Raw genomic sequence first — 20005 nt, forward strand, 5'->3', positions numbered from 1 at the left:
ATCAAAATAGTTGTCGATTCATTTTCTGTCGATGGACTAATGGATTGATGGTTGCAGCTCTAATAACATGATTTCAGACCAACCTTCCTGAGCTCCATGATGCAGCCCACGGCGCACCAGTCGAACTCCACGCTGGAGCCGATGCGATAGACGCCGGAGCCGATCACCATGACGTGCTGCTCAGAGAAGCCCAGGTCGTGCTCTGTGCCGTGATAGGTCAGGTACAGGTAGTTGGTGTGGGCGGGCCATTCTGCGGCCACCGTGTCGATCTGCTTCACCGCTGGCAGGATGGACCAATCGTGACGCAGCTTCCTCACGGCCAGCTCCGTGCTGCGGGAGGACCAAAACAAGAGCAGACACCTTGAAGCCCACGGCGCGAGGGTGTGGCCATTCAGCCTTATGGCACTTTCGGCAATGTTTTGCAGGTACCTCAAAAACACAGCTAACTGTTTTCAACATGGAAAATGGTCCTACCCCTACCCTACCCCTAACCCAGTGGTTCCCAAACTTGGGGTCGCCTGGAATTCAAATAGGGTCACCTGAAATTTCAAAAGAAAATAATAATAATAATAATAATAATAATAATAATAACACTACACACAATTTAATAAAAACATTGAATTGCCTGAATAAAGAAATGAAATATACATTACACACTGACTAGCTTAAACTACACACAGCGTGTTTGGGCTTTGGCGGAGCACACTGCTGCAAGGGAAAGGTGTACGCTGGATTTACAACACAAGACGAGCACATGCTGAGTGGGAATGAATGACGCGTGTAAATAAAATCACTTTTGTTATTCATTGCGTTTCAGGCAGTCTTTGCGATGTGTTTATTGCGCATGTTCATATTGCGATGACAATGAAAATACAATTAATTGTGCAGCCCTAAACGGGGAGGGGGGGGATTTTCGATTTGGCTTGGTTCCACCCTTAAAATTCGTTATATAAGGATTTTTTGAAATGTCGATGGAGAAAATGAATGGGGAAATTACTTCCGGGGCAATGAAAAAGTCACGTAATATGGACCGTCTATAACCCTGTCTGAAGTGTGAATGAAAGTAGCCTACATAACATTAGATGTAAGCTGTGAATTATTCTGCCTGAATTCTCTTGTGTTGTTCGTTTAAAACATTAGCATAACGTTATCTACTTGCAGATGGTCTTGCTCACGTTAGATCAATTGTTTAAATACTTTGGTCTAGATGGGCTAGGGAGTGAAAGACGAAAAAGATCCACTTTGGCTCATGATGAAGCTGGAAAGGTTTCCTTTGTGGCTGTGTATCCTTATTCACTTAAGTTAACACATGGTGATTTTACACCATTTCTTCTTTCTCTAGCTGCAGCACGTTGACCCATGTCAAGCTAGCAAACACCACCACTTCCTGTTATATAACTTTCAAAATAAATTGAAAATGTATAAATAAATTTGAAGCAAAAGTGAAAATGTAGGTTATTTAGGAATGATACTCTGTTCATTCAGGGAAATAAACAAACCCTCCAACAACAAAGGATTATCTGAATCAGGAGGAATGATTTTTCTATTCTACCAGTACCAACCCATACCAGTTTACAGACACTTCAAGTTGGTCAAAACGGATATAAGGCGACACATCCGCTGAAAGGCGGGCACATCCGCTAATTTCTTCAATGACCTGCCTCGGTTTTGTTTACATGTGTCGTGATTGGTCGAATACCATCAAACTTCCTCCGATCTCAAGCATTTTTTTCTTTGGAAGATGATTACTTCCTCTGGCCAAATTATAACGGGCTGAAGTACAGACTGTCTCTGGAGCATTGGAAGATTGTGGAAGAGATAAGACTGGCTTGAGAGACTACTATCCCACCCCACCCCTCGACTCGCGACTCCGTCATGTGACCCACCTCTGGACAGCCAGTGCTATCTGTTTGTCATGTGACTCACCTCTGGACAGCCAGTGCTATCTGTTTGTCGGAGAAGCCCAGCTGCTTGGCCTTCCTCATCACCTCTGGAGACATGGCACTCTCATCCTGGTTGGAACGACAGTGTCAGTCATACAAAGTTCAACCTGAATTGCTTTTTAAATGGTACAGATTCCACTACTTGGTCTCCTGTTTTCAACACGGCAGGGCTCCCACACATTTTCATATACAATTTCAAAACGTTTCCACTACTTTCAAGGATCCATAATATAATTTCCATGTAATATGAGGCAGTGACTCTGAATCAATATAAGAAATTATTACTACACTGGACAAATAGGACACACCTCTTAGTTGTTTTAGTGTTTGAGAGTCACTCACTGCATCACATTACATGGAAGCTATTGAAATAAAACACACATTTCCCATAAAAAATATTAATATAAAATACAACAAGCACTAAAATCAACACATTAGAGCTACATTACATCAACAGCGACAGAAAATTCATTTGCCATTATGTGGAAGGTTATCCAGGGAAGATTACAGTAACAAATAATTTCATTACACACAAAATTCCATGATTTTTCAAAAGCTTTCAAGGATTTTACTAATTCCATGACCTTTTCAGGCCTGGAAAATAAGATTTTGAAATTCCATGAGTTTTCCAGGTTTCCATGACCTTGGGAACCTTGACAGTACCTTGCTGTAAGTCTCCAGCAGGTGCTCGTGGTCGGCGATGTTCTTCATCTTGTGGAGGAACCAGCGGTCGATCTTGGTGAGCTCGTACAGGCGGTCCACGGTGTAGCCGGCTCTGAGCGCCGCTGCCAGCACAAAGATACGCTTGTCTGTGGGAGTCTGCAGCTCCTGCGGGGTGAGGGGGGAGAGGTGGCGGAATAGGGCTGGGTATCGAACTTCGATACTTTTCTGGCACCGAATCAATTGCTTCGATACTAACGAGTATCTAAACATGCCTTGTCATTCAATCCAAATTTTCGATACAAAAAAAGAACAGCATCATTGAGCCTATAAGCATGCAACATGCTTGCACTGGTGGATTGGCTGTGCAAGCAACACTGGGGATAACAACAGAATATTACAAACACTGGTGGGGGAGAGAGAAATGGAATGGGTAATGAGTAAATTTGGGACACAAACTGCCTGTTGTTACCTCGTCAGAGGCTGGTTTGATGGTGTGGTCAAAGCCGACACAGTTCTCGTCCACCATCCTCAGAGCTTTCTGGAAGGCTTCCTCAAAGCTACGACCTATAGCCATCACCTCACCTGTGGAGGACAGGAGCACACCAGTCAGACAGGAGCCACTTTTACACAGAGAATCCTGCCATATCGCCGTTAGGAAGGCACACAAATAAGCCAGCATTGCCATTTTACACAGAAAGCAATTTCTAGGTGCGTTTACACAGAAAGACTGCTTTCCGTGAGGAATGGAGGCATGCTGTTCTATCATTGCCATGGAGATGTGAACAGCTGTAGCTGGATTATTGTTTTGAGGAGACCGACAGAGAGGGAATATCCTAAGACCACGACTCGCCGCAGATGCACGCTAAAAACAAAACAAAAAACAAAAATGCTGCGGGCGTATTGCGAGAAAAACAGCGATAGAGAGGTCCTCTGAGTGACAGGTCCTTAACCTAATATTTTGTCCATTAATTTTGCCTAATGTCAACATCGTTTGAGCATAGATAGCCTTACCTAGTTACTCGTATAGGTTATAGGATCGTATAGGCTACTTTTTTACTTTCACTTATGCCTTTCCCCTTTTTATTGCTGTGACGGCCGTAACGTCAAATCTTAGCACAACATTAGCACTGCTAAAATCACGGACGTCACACACCAGGACACTGATTAGGTTAACTCGGCTGCGAGCCGCAGCCTGAGGAGGCTAGGTGGACCGGTAGCTAAAGCTTAGCCTGAACTGTTGAGACCAGGTGGCGCTAAAATTATCGTATCGGCCAGTAGCTTTCCCTATTTACTGCGCAACGGTGGGTAAGGAAGGGTCTGCCCTGTAAAGGCTCCAGCCATGGGGCTGGAAGCCATGGGTCCATCCGGTGAATTACAGTTTTATAAGTTGTGTATAAAATGATAAAAGGCTGAACTTGTGGGTGGGGGAGGGCAGATTTTTTTTTACATGTGCAGGAGGAGGGCAGAGAGAAAATAATATAAATCCCGGGAGGGCAGTTCACATTTTTTAAATTATATATCATAGCCCACCTCACATAAATATCGGACAGTCCCTTACCAACACTCTTCATGGAGCTTCCTATCTTGGTGGAAACTCTGAGGAACTTGCTGAGGTCCCAGCGAGGCACCTTCACCACACAGTAGTCCAAACTGGGCTCAAAGTTTGCCGTCGTCGAGTTGGTCACAGAGTTCCTGGAAAAAGCACATTTAATTACTTGTCACTGGTCATAAAAATTTAATAAAATCGAGAAAGACAATACATATGTGGGCTCGCATACGTGGGCTCGCCTGCAGCTGCGGCACAAATGCTCAACTACGCTCACCGATGACATTACAATTGCTCGAGTGACCATCACTGATCACATCATGGAGTGCTCGAGTGACGTCACTCAGCGCAGAATTGCTCAACTTCACGTCATTGACATTGTGACATCAGTGACAGCACATTGCTCGAGTGACCACCACTGATGACATCATCTAATGGGGGACAAAAATCGCAGAGAAACAGACACAACCCACTTACTCACTGGTGATGACATCACAATTGCTCGAGTGACATCACTCAGCGCACAATTGCCCCCAACTTCGCATGTCATAGACATTGTGACATCATCAGTGACATCACAATTGCTCGAGTGATGGCTGACATAAGCAAATAAGTCAATCTTATTTGCTGCCCCCCCCCCCCCCCACCCCACTGCACTCTCAGGTCCCCCCAAGCGAACTCCCCAAGTTTGAAGTCGATCCGACAAACTGTTCTCAATTTTATCTAAAAAGATTCTGCACCCCCCCCCCCCCCATAGGTACATCTACCCACCCCCCTTCCCCCATTCATATATCATGCTCCCCCACTCTTCACTGCCCCCCCCATCCCAGTTGGTGCAGTACCCATTACAGATGGGCATGGTGTAATTACGCCGTGCCCATTCCCCTCCCCCTTGACATCCATGATGTCACAATGAAAATGTAAAATATCGCTGTAGCTCCCCCCGTGGGCGCATTTCTTTAATTTTTTCTCTTGCACTGCACTCAGTCAGGTCCCCCTAAGTGCACTCCCCAAGTTAAAAGTCGATCCAAACAACGGTTCTGGAGATATGTGAAGGACAGGACATAGACACTCCTGGAATAAATAAATAAATAAATAAATTATATAGATATATATAGATAGATATAGATGATTGATTGATACATAGATACCAATTGTGACATGACTGATGTCAGAAATTGTGATGTCATCAGAGAGTGATGTCATCATAATGCAAAGTTGAGCAATTTTGAGCTGCGCATGCCAATAGAGCAGGCGAGGCCATGCAGCAGCTGAGCTGTGGGGGAAGCCGTGCATCAGCCGAGCTGCGTATGCGAGCTGCAGGGCAGGCGAGGCCGCACAGCGGCCAAGCCTAGCAATCGAGCGCGCGGGATGCCTATTAAATACAAAAGTCAATAAATAAGTTAAGGAGTCAACAAATACTTCCACAGAAATAAATATATACATAATTAAACAAGAAACTTACAATAAATAAATGTAATAATAAATACAGGGGAGACGAGTCAATGCATTTAAAGTCATACCATGGGTAAATCAATTAAGGATTTAAACAATCTTTTTAATTCACCCATTTTCCTTTCACAAAACACAATCTTATTTTAACCTACCAGGACTTGTCACGGTTGGTTGGTGCATTACATTATTTGAATAATCTTTAAACAAAGCATAAAGCCAATAAAACAAATAGAAAAATAAAATAAAAATCAATTAAAAAAAAACAGATCTAGAGAAACAACATTGCCTCTTTGTGATGTGGTGACAGATGAGCATGGTTAAGATGAGAAACTTACTTGAGCAGTGGCAGTGGGATCCCCAGGCCCAACTTAGCCGCTACATAGGCCAGTGGATAACCTGTCGCCTTACTGGCCAGGGCTGAACTCCGAGACAGACGAGCATTCACCTCAATTATGTAGTACTGCAAAACACACATATGTTACAACCAGTAACCTAACGCATTACAAAATAACACATTATATTTGTCTGTAAGGAGAAGTGTAAGGAATTAGTGTTGTGATAAGTAGTTACATAAGTTCTTCAATTATCAGCAGGATCGGGATTGAATCTGCAGGATTATGGAAGAAATATCAAACGTGCTGTGCTTTTTCATGCATGATGACACACCAACAGCTGACTGTAAAAAGCCTTTATTTGCTAGAATGGATAGGCTGGAGGGACAGGGAGGGGTGATGATATGATTAGGTGTAGGCATAAAGCTGGAAACATGCTTGACGTTTGGACTGTCGCACGGAAATGAGAGACACGGAATCCTGACGAGAAAACGTGTGGAGTTTTTATACTCTGTACGGGTTTCTGCTCACGGAAGTGAGCGGGAGTCTTGAAAACTCCACTTTGTCCGCCCAGCCGGGATGGGATGTGTGTTTCCCAGACAATGACACACGTTGACATGTTTTGGAACAGCGCTGCACGCTGGCACAATGCTCCTAAAAGCAAAATGCTTATCGTTTTGAATGATTTGGCATCTTCTATTACTGTCAACACTAGTATTGCTGTATTGTAATAATATGCCATAAAGGTTTATTGAACCAAGTTCTTAAGACAGTTACCAGGTTTTTAAGACAGTGTTGGTCAGTCTGTCTGCTTGACAATTTTGCTGCAATAGAAGTGATTGAATTGAGATGAACAGACTGGAAACTTTATCTTACATAAAACAGATGTTGACAAAGTTTTACTTTGGGACATCATTTGTAGTGGAGAAAGGTAATAAATCACAATATCTCCCAATACTGAGAGAGAGAGAGAGAGAGAGAGAGAGAGAGAGAGAGAGAGTGGGTGAGTGTGTGTGTACCTGTTCAGACTCGAGTGAGAGTGTGTGTGTGTGTGTGTGTGTGTGTGTGTGTGTGTGTGTGTGTGTGTGTGTAATTGTGGGTGCCCACGCACGTGTGTGTGTGTGTGTGTGTGTGTGTGTGTCTGTGTGTACCTGTTCAGACTCAGGGTTGAGAGCGTACTGGATGTTACACTCTCCCACGATGCCCAGGTGTCTGATGACCTTGATGGCGGTGTTGCGCAGCATGTGGTACTCGTGGTCATTCAGCGTCTGGCTGGGTGCCACCACGATCGACTCCCCGGTGTGGATGCCCAGAGGGTCCACGTTCTCCATGTTACACACCTGCACAGCACAGCCCAGCCCACTCAAGTCACATGACATATATACTGTCAGGTGGGAACGCAAACAAAAGTGGTTAAATGCTGACATACAAATAGTTAAGGACATTGATGGAGGCCATTTTTTTTATGTACCTTCTCTCTGACAGAGGCAGTGTGGTGAAATAGTTCTTTGACAGATTTGTTGACTTAAAAACAGGAAAAACCTTGTCAGACTGTCCATATCTGTTCAGATTTCCTCCTCGCTTCTACCTGTTTATTAGCGTTCCAGGTTTCCCCAACGGTGAGCGTGACTTTTGAACTGTGACGTGCTCCGCAGTGTCTCTATGGAGGTCTGTGGGCTAATTTGTCTCAGTTTAGGGTGCTTGACATGAATACGTTTGAGAACACGCACTGACTAAGTTAAGTGCCCTATTTTGGGATCAAAAAGGTGGCAGTCACCTACAGTAAAGGTGACTGTATGCATCCCTGCATTACAGTATCTACACAATGAATTTAGGTCATAAAGTTAGCCTAAATTCCAGATTCTGCAAATAAAAAAGGTAGGTATACAAAGTTTAGGTGTCTTTACCCTTCACTATATCCCTGTTATACCCACCTGATACCTAGTCCTCATAATTAGTTTCTTGAGAAACGGTATAGCAATGTTGACATCCCTGTTCTTTGATGAGAAATGTTTACTTTCTCTGAGTCTCAAGTAGGCCCGCTTGCTGTATGGCTCCACACACCTCAATACTTTTCATATATGCCTTTTCGCCCAGTTGTTACAGGTATAGACTTGCACACTGCTAATTATCCAATGGAACGCCACCATGGTGCCAGTTGTGGGTGCTAGGAGATTTGTGACAACCTGAAAATCTTCTATAATGATATTCTCATTTGTGCGGCGGTCTCCCCTCCACCAGAGATTTGAACTTGGACTTGTGACTTGGACTCGAGTCACACTTAAGTCACAGATACAGTGACTTGAGACTTGTTCTCAAAAGTCTTGAGACTCGACTCTGACTCGAGATTTGGGACTTGTGAACAATCAATAGCCTAATAATGTCAACTAATCAATGCTGATACTGTATGCTAATAGATAAAGGAGTGAGGATAATACAGTACATGCTTTGAATTTCTTAGTTTTAGCTATGTAGTGTTCTAAGCAGACCGGGTAACATCCAGCAGATGATAGAATGCTTGGACTCTAGCTCAAATACTTGAGCCTTGACGTGGACTCTAGCTCAAAGACTTAAGACTTGACATGGACTCTAGCTCAAAGACTTGAGAGGACTCTAGCTCAAAGACTTGAGACTTGACTTGGACTCTAGTTCAAAGACTTGAGCCTTGACTTGGACTCTAGCTCAAAGACTTGAGACTTGACTTGGACTCTAGCTCAAAGACTTAAGACTTGACTTGGACTCTAGCTCAAAGACTTAAGACTTGACTTGGACTCTAGCTCAAAGACATAAGACTTGACTTGGACTCTAGCTCAAAGACTTAAGACTTGACTTGGACTCTAGCTCAAAGACATAAGACTTGACTTGGACTCTAGCTCAAAGACTTGAGACTTGACGTGGACTCTAGTTCAAAGACATAAGACTTGAGTTGGACTCTAGCTCAAAGACTTAAGACTTGACTTGGACTCTAGCTCAAAGACTTAAGACTTGACTTGGACTCTAGCTCAAAGATATAAGACTTGACTTGGACTCTAGCTCAAAGACTTGAGACTTGACTTGGACTCTAGCTCAAAAACTTGAGACTTGACCTGTAGCTCAAAGACTTGGAACCTATTGACTTGGAAAAACATGACTTGTGAGCATTTGTGCCCTCCACTCACGGTGACACAGTTGTCGTAGGCGTCTCGGACCACCTCGTACTCTATCTCCTTCCAGCCCTTGAGAGACTTGTCCACCAGGACCTGGGAGGTGTGGTTGAAGGCGCTGGACACCAGAGAGGACAGCTCCTCGGGCGTGTTGGCGAAGCCGGAGCCCAGGCCGCCCAGGGCGAATGCAGAGCGCACCAGCACCGGGTAGCCCAGGCGCTCCCCCGCAGCCACCGCCTGCCCACAGCAGACAAAGGAAAATTACAAAGGAACAGAAACGCCCAGGGGGTAATATTAATGCACAGACAGACCCAGTGGCGCAGACTGTCTGCATGCCACCACTGTCCTTTCCATCAGTGCCCTACAGGTGTCACTGTTGATGCATTTTAAGCTCAGCCATGACTTTTATGAAGAAAAAAAACACATTTGATTGATATTTTATTAAAAAAATATAATATATAAAATCTCCCTCTCCTCAAAAAAACAATGGAGGTGGCTCCTCCCCTGCCTCACTAGAAAAACCTCCTGTGATAGATGTGGATTAGATCATATCTTAAGTTAGCTAGCCCCAAGGCTGCAGCTCTGGTTTTTTGCCAGCATCTATGTTGTCAGCCACTCTGGTGCCTGTTATCAAGGATAAGACTGGCAAAGTTGGGAGCTTATCTTCCTTAGATAACTATAGGCATATTGCCCTAGCCAGTGTGGTATCTACTCGAAGGTATTATAAATAGTTTTATTAGATCATTTAAGTTAGTTTATTTCTAGCTCTGACAACCTATTCTTCTTATTATAATAAGAGAAGTGTGTGTGTGTGTGTGTCAGGGGGGCCTAACTCACGGGGGGGTGTCCCTAGTATCTTATAATCTTATTATAATAAGAGAAGTGTCCGTGTGTGTGTGTGTGTGTGTGTGTGTGTGTGTGTGTGTGTGTGTGTGCATGCGTGCGTGCGTGAGCAGAATTTTGGCCGGCCACAGCTATGCCATTTTAAGTGTGTTCGGGCTGAAACTTTCAGGGGGTGTAAAGAGCACCCGTGCGAGTGACCTGACAGAGCCAGATTTTTTAACTAAGCAATTGCCCTAATTACCTAATGACGTGATGTCATCAGTGATGATGTCATCAGTGATGTCATCCTTCCTGGCTGAGGCTATAAGTTCAGTGATGATGTCATCAGTGATGTCATCTTTGCTGGCTGAGGCTATAAGTTCAGTGATGATGTCATCAGTGATGTGTGTCTCCCCTCACCTGTTCCACAGACAGCGCTGCCTCACTGGGCGCCACGTGCTCGTTGATCTCCTCCATCTTCTCCACAAACAACTTCCTGTCCTCGGTCATCTCGATGGAGGCCACGGGCGTGCCCAGCACGCGCACCGCGTACTTCTCCAGCACGCCCAGCCGGGTCAGTTCCACCCCGCAGTTCAATGCCGTCTGACCCCCGAACGTCAGCAGCACACCATCTGGACGCTCGTTCTTGATGACCTGAAAGCCAAGCGTGGAAGGAAATGCTGCGTTCACGTCACATGGGTATGGCCTCTCCTGTTGAAATTGGATGGCCTCCACCAAAATGAGGCTGGTGCTCTGTTGCTGTTTCACAACCTTGGACAGTGTTTAACTAAGTGACATAAGTAAGGTCTATGATGCAGGCAACACCCAGAATTTCCCAGAAATTCTGTCAAGGCGTCACTGAGATATTGCGTTAACAAGCTTAGAAATGGCACTTGTGAGGTCACAGTGACCTTGACCTTTGACCACCAAAATATAATCAGTTCATCCTTGAGTCCAAGTGGACGTTTGAGGCAAATTTGAAGAAGTTCTGTCAAGGCGTTCCTGAGATGTCGCATCAGAGCAGGAAGGCGACAGAACACTAGGTAGTAAGTCAGTTACAGAGTTCATGTGTACCTGAACACTAGGTATTAAGTCAGTTACAGAGTTCATGTGTACCTGAGCACTAGGTATTAAGTCAGTTACAGAGTCCATGTGTACCTGAACACTAGGTAGTAAGTCAGTTACAGAGTCCATGTGTACCTGAACACTAGGTATTAAGTCAGTTACAGAGTCCATGTGTACCTGAACACTAGGTATTAAGTCAGTTACAGAGTTCATGTGTACCTGAACACTAGGTATTAAGTCAGTTACAGAGTTCATGTGTACCTGAGCACTAGGTATTAAGTCAGTTACAGAGTCCATGTGTACCTGAACACTAGGTAGTAAGTCAGTTACAGAGTCCATGTGTACCTGAGCACTAGGTATTAAGTCAGTTACAGAGTTCATGTGTACCTGAACACTAGGTATTAAGTCAGTTACAGAGTCCATGTGTACCTGAGCACTAGGTATTAAAGCTGCATTCAGCGATGTTTTTGTGTTAAAATGTGTTAAATGGCTCTATATTCTAGATATTGGATAGTGGGAGGTCAACGCCTAATCTTTATCCAATCAGAGAAATGTTTACATTCTCTGGGAAACGGAAGGTCATATCGCAATGCCTATAAAGGACTACATGTATCTTTTCACCCCGAATCCAACGCCGCCATCAGTGAGTCTCTACAAGTTACGCTTGCGGAGATACGTCCGCCCTGCATGCAGGGCTACAGGAGACACACAGAGGACAGCAGGGGGTTGGGAATTCCAAGTTACTGACCAAACACTATTTCAGTGATTGCTGTCAGAATGAGCTGAGCACTAGGTATTAAGTCACTTACAGAGTCCATGTGTACCTGAGCAGTGAGCACTAGGTATTAAGTCACTTACAGAGTCCATGTGTACCTGAGCAGTGAGCACTAGGTATTAAATCAGTTACAGAGTCCATGTGTACCTGAGCACTAGGTATTGAATCAGTTACAGAGTCCATGTGTACCTGAGCACTAGGTATTAAATCAGTTACAGAGTCCATGTGTACCTGAGCACTAGGTATTGAATCAGTTACAGAGTCCATGTGTACCTGAGCACTAGGTATTAAATCAGTTACAGAGTCCATGTGTACCTGAGTGACATACTCCGGCGTGATGGGCAGGAAGTAGACTTTGTCGGCCAGGCCCTTGGAGGTCTGCACGGTGGCGATGTTGGGGTTGATCAGCACGGTCTGGACATTCTCTTCCTTCAGAGCTTTGATAGCCTGGACACACCAAAGTCATCAGCTGGATTACTGGCCAACGTTAAACCAGTAAGGATGTTTAGGACAGAACCAGCAACATTTTATTAGCAATTTCTAAATAACCGATCGGTCAATTTTGAGATATACTGTAAATATTTTGCCTACATAACTATTGGAGCTTCATAATATATGCAAAACAATCAGACACCTAAACAAACTAAAAATGAACTTGATATAACTGGATATACCCCCAAAAAGTTAACGCTTTTTAATCAAATAAAAAAAAGCTGGTAACTTACAGCACCTTTTTGATACCATTTGTCATTTCTATTTTATGGGGTATAAAAAGAGGGGCCGTGCTCTCGGTTCCTGTTTCAACCAGGTTTCAACCAACGAGCACCGTCAAGTCAGCCAGAATGTAGAAGTATGTCTTCCGCAGCAGGCTTTCAAAATTAAATGTAACGTTAACCTTAACTCATTGAATGCCATGGACGTCCTTCGACGTCCAATTAAATAGTGACGCAGAGTGCCACGGACGTCCTTCGACGTCCAATGCGTTTTTTGACGGTGGGACGTCGATCAAAGCCTTCCGCAGCTCCTGTACAACTATAGTAGCTATTGGAGGTGTATAACCTATTTTACGGACTCATTAGGTGGCGACAGTGCTTGCTCGGTGCAGTCCAGATTAGAGACAGGTCCGAGAAACAGCCTAAAAGCCGTGGATCAAAGACAAACCGATGCATGCTCCCAGAGCCATTTGCTCTGTCGCGGGAGCTGACATTGGCTCCGAACAGGAGTCAATCCGCGCTCACAACTGAGCCCCTCTGTCCCTGTCTGTCTGTCTGTCTGTCTGTATAGTTTCTCCACCCGATTAGCAGCCAGGAAAGCAGCCCCTGACGCCAAACCATTCAGCAATCCGGGTTGGCTCTTCCCTGCTGTGGCGCTGAGAGCCGACAGCAGCACACAAACGCAGCACTCCGAAAATATAATGGTTGCGTGAGGCTGTGTGCAGTGTGGGGAGGAGTTTACGGGGGGAGGGGGGGAGGGGGGTGGTGCACGCAGGGCATCACACAACAACTACGTCACTACATCAGAAAATATTATCTTCAGACTCAGTGAATGTGCTTGAAATGCTGCATTTCACAAAAGGCGGATTATCTCAGCTAATAATTTGAAAAGCCTGAAAACGCTGAAAACAACCTATCTTCTCCGGCTCATAACTAAAGAACGGAAAATGGTATCAATAAACTTTTTTTTGCTGATGATACAATAGAGCCAGCTCGTTCTTGTGCGTGTTCGGTGTTTACATAGTAATATCACACAATATTCTGTGGGCCTCGAGAAATCACTGAAAACGCTCTGAAAACTCTGGCACTGGGAGCATCCGTTCTCCAAAAGTGGCTGGCACTCAATGAGTTAATATAAATTTTGAGTAATGCTTTAGACTAGTTTCACTCCATATGTAATCGCAACATCACAACCAGTCTTTTTGATGTGTAAGCTCCTCATAGTTAAGGCTATGAGTGATTACATTTATTTTGCACTGCATGCTTTTATTTTGGTTGTGTTATTTGCCGTGTTCTTGACACTGCCTCTGGTTCTCTCTGCACTCTGCAGCTGTGTCCACCCACCTGTGAGGAGTGCAACAGTCCAGATTGAAAAAAACGGACACCCACTCTGTCAGGTCTTTGCTGGCAAGCAATTATATATGTAACCTTCAACATGTTTGTATGTTGTGATTGCTCTACACGCCACCCCCCCCCCCTTTATTTTTATTGAATTTAATTCTGTCTCATGTTGAGTCATGAGTTGTGTGTATGTATGTCTTGTCGCTTTATATAATAAAAATTATTGGTAAAAAAAAAAAGATTAGTCATGGGGATGGTACAAGCCCTACCAGAATAGATATAATGAAAATAAAAACGTATGGAGGCTGGGGTATTCTCTAATGCAGTGATTCTCAGAGTGGGGTCCGGGGAACGCCAGGTTGTCCTTGAGGGGGTTGCAGGGGGTCCCCAGCAATTGATGAATTGCTAAACATCACCATTATTTCATTTACAAGAAGTTAAGACTGTTAGATGTAGAATAATGACTGTTTTGATCACTGTTATCTCGCTACCAATACAGATAGTCAGGGAATTCTGGACAAAATCATATCCAACAATAACAGGTCATCTCAGATTTGGGTCCAAAAGACAAAATCTCCTCAAAGCACAAATATGGCTTGTTGATATGAACAAAGCTGAGAATCATCGGTAACAGACCTGGGAGCCGGAGTAGTCGAATTCGCCTGCCTGGCCGATGGACAGCCCTCCAGAGCCCAGGATGAGCACCTTCCTAGGGCGCACAAACTTTTCAGGGTTGGGGGAACCAGGGAAGGTGAGGTGGTCGGTCAGACGCTGCTTCACTGGAAAAACAACAGTGAAGTGAAGTTATCCTTTGTTTATCCCCATGGAGAAATTCATCCTCTGCATTCGATCCATCCTCTACTAGTAGGAACCTTCCTAGTTTTATATGAATGGGTCTGGGCGGGGCCGGTGTTGATTTTGAGATAATCACGGGTAACGGGGCAGGCACGGGTCTTATATTGACGGGTCTGCATGGGCCCGTGCAGGACTGTGCTCTCAGTGCCTCGGACCAGCGCGAGACAGCAGCTAACCGTAAAATAGTGTATTTTACCAGACAAATCTGAAACCTACCGGTTTCAATACATTTCAATAACACTATGTACAAACACAATATAATGTAAATATAGCCCTGTGCACTGCGTGCTTGCTGGCAGGTTCACTGCACCCAGCCCGAAGAGCAGAGGACTGACGGTTGACTCTCTCCAGGCACACAGAATCCTTCTCCCCAAGGGAGGGAGAGTGCTGGCTGCCCGCCTTGAAGCGTGCGACGAGCGGCGGTAAATAACAATATTCCTGGAATGCGAGTTAACGAACCAGTTATGTCCTTTGCATTCTACATTAAAGAAGAGATTACCGTTCTTACATACTTATTGGCTTAGTACATTACCATTTATGGGCTAGAAAAGTTTACCCATGTAGGCAGCCATGTTGCCTGCTCGGAATTTTCTCATAGCCATAAAAATTGATTGACAGCTCTCATGTCATGATATTATTGGTTGAAATTGGGTTGACATTTGATAGTAGTAGCTGACATAAGCACACTGTAGATATTATGAATGCAGACAGCATGGTTGACTTTTGATGTGAAAAACTTTTTTTTTTTCATAAATTGTTCAAAAGGTGCACTCTGTGACCAGGGATGTGATCTAAAATAGTTAAAAAGTCATTTTAATTTCAGCTCGAATTAAAATATCACTACAAATTTGATCTATGGGCAGCTTCAATCCAATAAATATCTCTATGCTGGCATTCAAATATCCTATGTGCCATCATAAGACTGCTAATAATAGAAATTCTAAACACTGTGTGCCCCATTTATCAGTGAAAGAGGTGAAATCAGAGACATGTAATTAAGATTCAATTAGTGTTGTTGTTTTTTTTTACCAGATTTGGCATCGGTGTTGCCCTCCTTGTGGTCTCTGACTGTGTCCAGGAAGACATCAAACAGGCCGACCAGATCAGTGGGCCCAGCCATGTGCTCGGGGTGGAACTGAACACTGCACACACACATCACACAGTCAAATCACACTAGTTTATCTTCCAGTAGCAGGAGTCTAGCCTACGAGTAAGACAGCTTATTAGAGCAACAAAGCATATAGTCTAGAGCAGTAGTTCTCAATATTTTAGCTTCAGTAGCCCCTTTACCTGATTTCTGAATCGAAGTACCCCCTTTACCCGACTACAACATTTTGCTTTGAAATCTGACAGAGAAAACTATAGCATATGATGCAATGAAGGAATGATAACCCGCCTTTTGAAGAGTATAACATTACCAGAAATTGAGTGAAAGAGTTGCAATTAGTGCTTCCTGAGCAGATTTATTTTTACGCTTTCATGATTTATTCTTACATTTTCCCCTTTTCTGTAGGGGTACGCGACTATGCGTACAGTTTGAGGCAATATATCACCATGCTAAATGCTGGAATAATAATACTGCTTTGTCAATAATATTGGTCAGCATTCCAGATTTCAGTGCACGCATTCGACAAGCACACATTCATTATTGAACTAGAACGACCGCAACGCGGACTTATGCCTCCGCCATTAGTTCATTCTTGAGTCCAAATCGCCATTTGAGGCAAATTGGAAGAAATTCCGTCAAGGAATGAACAGGAGCAGCTTGTTGTGTTACCTGAACAGGGGCAGCGTGTTGTGTTACCTGAACAGGGGCAGCGTGTTGTGTTACCTGAACAGGGGCAGTGTGTTGTGTTACCTGAACAGGGGCAGTGTGTTGTGTTACCTGAACAGGAGCAGTGTGTTGTGTTACCTGAACAGGGGCAGTGTGTTGTGTTACCTGAACAGGAGCAGCGTGTTGTGTTACCTGAACAGGGGCAGTGTGTTGTGTTACCTGAACAGGGGCAGCGTGTTGTGTTACCTGAACAGGGGCAGTGTGTTGTGTTACCTGAACAGGGGCAGCGTGTTGTGTTACCTGAACAGGGGCAGTGTGTTGTGTTACCTGAACAGGGGCAGTGTGTTGTGTTACCTGAACAGGAGCAGCGTGTTGTGTTACCTGAACAGGGGCAGTGTGTTGTGTTACCTGAACAGGAGCAGCGTGTTGTGTTACCTGAACAGGGGCAGTGTGTTGTGTTACCTGAACAGGGGCAGTGTGTTGTGTTACCTGAACAGGGGCAGTGTGTTGTGTTACCTGAACAGGGGCAGTGTTTTGTGTTACCTGAACAGGGGCAGTGTGTTGTGTTACCTGAACAGGGGCAGTGTGTTGTGTTACCTGAACAGGGGCAGTGTGTTGTGTTACCTGAACAGGGGCAGTGTGTTGTGTTACCTGAACAGGGGCAGCGTGTTGTGTTACCTGAACAGGGGCAGTGTGTTGTGTTACCTGAACAGGGGCAGTGTGTTGTGTTACCTGAACAGGGGCAGTGTGTTGTGTTACCTGAACAGGGGCAGTGTGTTGTGTTACCTGAACAGGGGCAGTGTGTTGTGTTACCTGAACAGGGGCAGTGTGTTGTGTTACCTGAACAGGGGCAGTGTGTTGTGCACGATGCCCTCGCTCGTGTGGTCGTTGGCGTTGGTGAAGAGGATGTCCCACTCGGGGGGCAGGGTCTGCACCTCCACCGCGAAGCCGTGGTTCTGACTGGTGATGAAGCAGCGCTCCGTGCCCTTGTGGATGCACGGCTGGTTGTGGCCTCGGTTACCGTACCTGAGGTGAAGGTGAGAAAGGAGGGATTTGCTTTTTTACCCCTTCCAGTGTATCTTGTCATTTTTAAGATATTTTATGTATTGGTGAGTCCTGCCCTGGTCTGCTGATTAATAGCCACACTGTTCACCAAAATATTCAAGACCTGGAAATGATCAAATTCATTTTTTATACTTTTCCAGAGATGGTTTTCAAATTCACAAACTATTCAATAGCAAATTATCCAATTAATAATAATAATAATAATAATAATGTAGCAGTAGATTCCCTGCCTACCAACATGAGGGTCGCAGGTTCACGCCCCCGTGTTACCTCCGACTTGGTGAGGCGTCCATACAGGCATGATTGGCTGTGTCTGCGGGTGGGAAGCCGGATTATGGGTATGTGTCCTCGTCACTGCACTAGCACCTCCTCTGGTCGGTCGGTGTGGGAGGGAACTGGTAAAAATAGCGTGATCCTCCCACATGCTATGTCCTGCCGGAGAAGCTCCCCGCTGTCAGGTGAAAAGAATCGGCTGGCAACTGCGCATGTGTCGGAGGAAGCATGGTGCTAGTCTATGGCCCTCCCCAGAACAGCAGAGGGTGGCGCAGCGACCGGGGCAGCAGGGGGGGAAATTGGCCAAGTACAATTGGAGAGAAAATGGGGGGAACAAAAATAAAAAATAAATAAAAAATAAATAATACGGTAGTAATAATAATAATACTTTTTTCCAGACTTGCGTAGGAACCCTGACTCTCAATCTTTCACATGCCCACTGTCAACTACCACAGTACAGACAAAAACCTAGATCAAAATTATAATTTTTTTTTTAATGAAATAAACAAGCATGAATTTGCAATTATAGCTGCAACCAGATATGTGAATTTGCGATTTTTGTGGACCAACCAACCAAAAGAGTGACTTACAGAGCTGCTGGCCGCAGCTAAAAATGAAATAGAATACAATCTGTGTTTTGGCGAGCGAGAGAAGAGAGAAGTTGGATTTCAATGAGTACACCAGAAATGCATGTTCGCTTTCTTACAAGGCAACCCTATGAACTGTCTGTCTGTACTCTGTGAACTACAGCCTTATCACAACCAGCTGGATGGTCCCATACCTCAGTGCTTATAAAGGAGTCCCCAAACTGCTGAGAACAGCAGAGAGCCGCCTTTCACACCACAATGCTCCCAAACAAAGTGTGTGTGTGTGTGTGCGTGCGTGCATGCGTGCGAGCGTGCGTGCGTGCGAGCGTGCGTGCGGGCTTTGAGTGCGTGCGAGCGTGTGCGTGTGCGTGCGTGCGTGCGGGCTTTGAGGACAACCCCCTAGCAGGTGTCATTGAGGTCAAAGCAGTTCACCGTCTTGGTCCCGCCTGGACACTGCCTTCGCCCAGCATGAGGGACAGAAGACAGCCTGGACACTGACTTCCCCCAGCATGAGGGACAGAAGACAGCGTGGACACTGACTTCTCCCAGCATGAGGGACAGACAGGCTATTGGCGATCTTATGCATTTCTGGGCCCATTTTGTTGATTTGTGGTGTATTTTTCTCATTCAAGGACTACTAGAGCCTTCATTTTATTTAATTTTTTATTCTTTTAATTTTGTGAGATATCTTGTAGTAGTTACCTGTAAGTAGTTAGTCTGTTGACAGGGCTGTGTGTGAGGAACTCACTTCATCTTGTAGGTCTTGGCTCCGATGGCTAAGGACAGCAGCTGGTGCCCGAGGCAGATGCCGAACAGTGGCTTGGGCTGGTCCACACACACCACCTTCCTCACATTTTCTATGGTGGCATGGCACAGCCGCGGGTCTCCAGGGCCGTTACTGATGAACAGACCGTCAAAATCTGGAAACATGAGAAAAAGGTTATGCTTATACTAGCACTGATGGGTCACGTGGGCGCAGTGGTAGCACTCTCGCCTCGCACTCTCGTATCACAGCAAGGTCCTGGGTTTGATTCCCGCCTGGGCTGCTGTTGGCACCGGGGCTAATTCTAACACTGCAACAACAACAAATGTTCCACCCAATTTTTGACATATCCTAGACTATGATAATCACCCCAAGAAAAATCCACTTTGCATTTATGGGATGGAAAATAATTCACTTTTTGTACTGTACTGTACACTGGCATTTGAGGGGTTAAAATTCTGAGTAAGAATAAGATGCTGGTAAAAAAAAACAATACTATAAAATTCACCCTTATCACTCCCTGACTTTTCAAGGACTTTCAAGGACATTTTCCCAAAATTTAAGGACCCAACCTGGGAGTTTTAGATTGTTACAACAATAAGAAGTAAAACAAAACAAAATAATAATAATATTATTAATATTAGCTTGCTTCAAAGTAGGGGTGGGGGAAAAAATCGATTCACCTAAGTATCGCGATTTTTAATGTCACGATTTTTTGGATCGATCTTTTATTCCAGAATCGATAATCGCAAATTAAAAAAAAAAAAAAAATTTTTTTTTTTTGGGTGCTTGCAGTCAGGCCACTCACTGAACAGCAGGTCAGGCACCGCCTACTGGTTTACTAGTGGTTTTATTACTTTATTAGTTAGTCTGAAGTAATAATTACACTT

At 44.6% G+C, this 20005-nt stretch overlaps 1 protein-coding gene across 2 annotated transcripts in view; it reads right to left on the reverse strand.

The window, feature by feature from the left end:
• cad (carbamoyl-phosphate synthetase 2, aspartate transcarbamylase, and dihydroorotase) overlaps window positions 1–20005 on the reverse strand; it is a gene marked incomplete at its 5' end in the record, with an annotated part of 65175 nt that overhangs the window by 37256 nt on the left and 7914 nt on the right. For both annotated transcript variants that reach the window (XM_083643475.1, XM_083643474.1), the window contains 14 exons: window positions 84–330; window positions 1927–2012; window positions 2607–2771; window positions 3076–3188; window positions 4165–4298; window positions 5943–6067; window positions 7091–7279; window positions 9098–9319; window positions 10325–10558; window positions 12060–12191; window positions 14435–14577; window positions 15683–15795; window positions 17268–17453; window positions 19101–19272. In XM_083643475.1, coding sequence (XP_083499601.1) covers window positions 84–330; window positions 1927–2012; window positions 2607–2771; window positions 3076–3188; window positions 4165–4298; window positions 5943–6067; window positions 7091–7279; window positions 9098–9319; window positions 10325–10558; window positions 12060–12191; window positions 14435–14577; window positions 15683–15795; window positions 17268–17453; window positions 19101–19272 — 2261 coding nt within the window. The remainder of the gene's footprint in view (window positions 1–83; window positions 331–1926; window positions 2013–2606; window positions 2772–3075; window positions 3189–4164; window positions 4299–5942; window positions 6068–7090; window positions 7280–9097; window positions 9320–10324; window positions 10559–12059; window positions 12192–14434; window positions 14578–15682; window positions 15796–17267; window positions 17454–19100; window positions 19273–20005) is intronic.

Source organism: Poromitra crassiceps (assembly GCF_964638095.1).
Source record: "Poromitra crassiceps genome assembly, chromosome: 9".
Lineage (NCBI taxonomy): Eukaryota > Metazoa > Chordata > Actinopteri > Beryciformes > Melamphaidae > Poromitra > Poromitra crassiceps.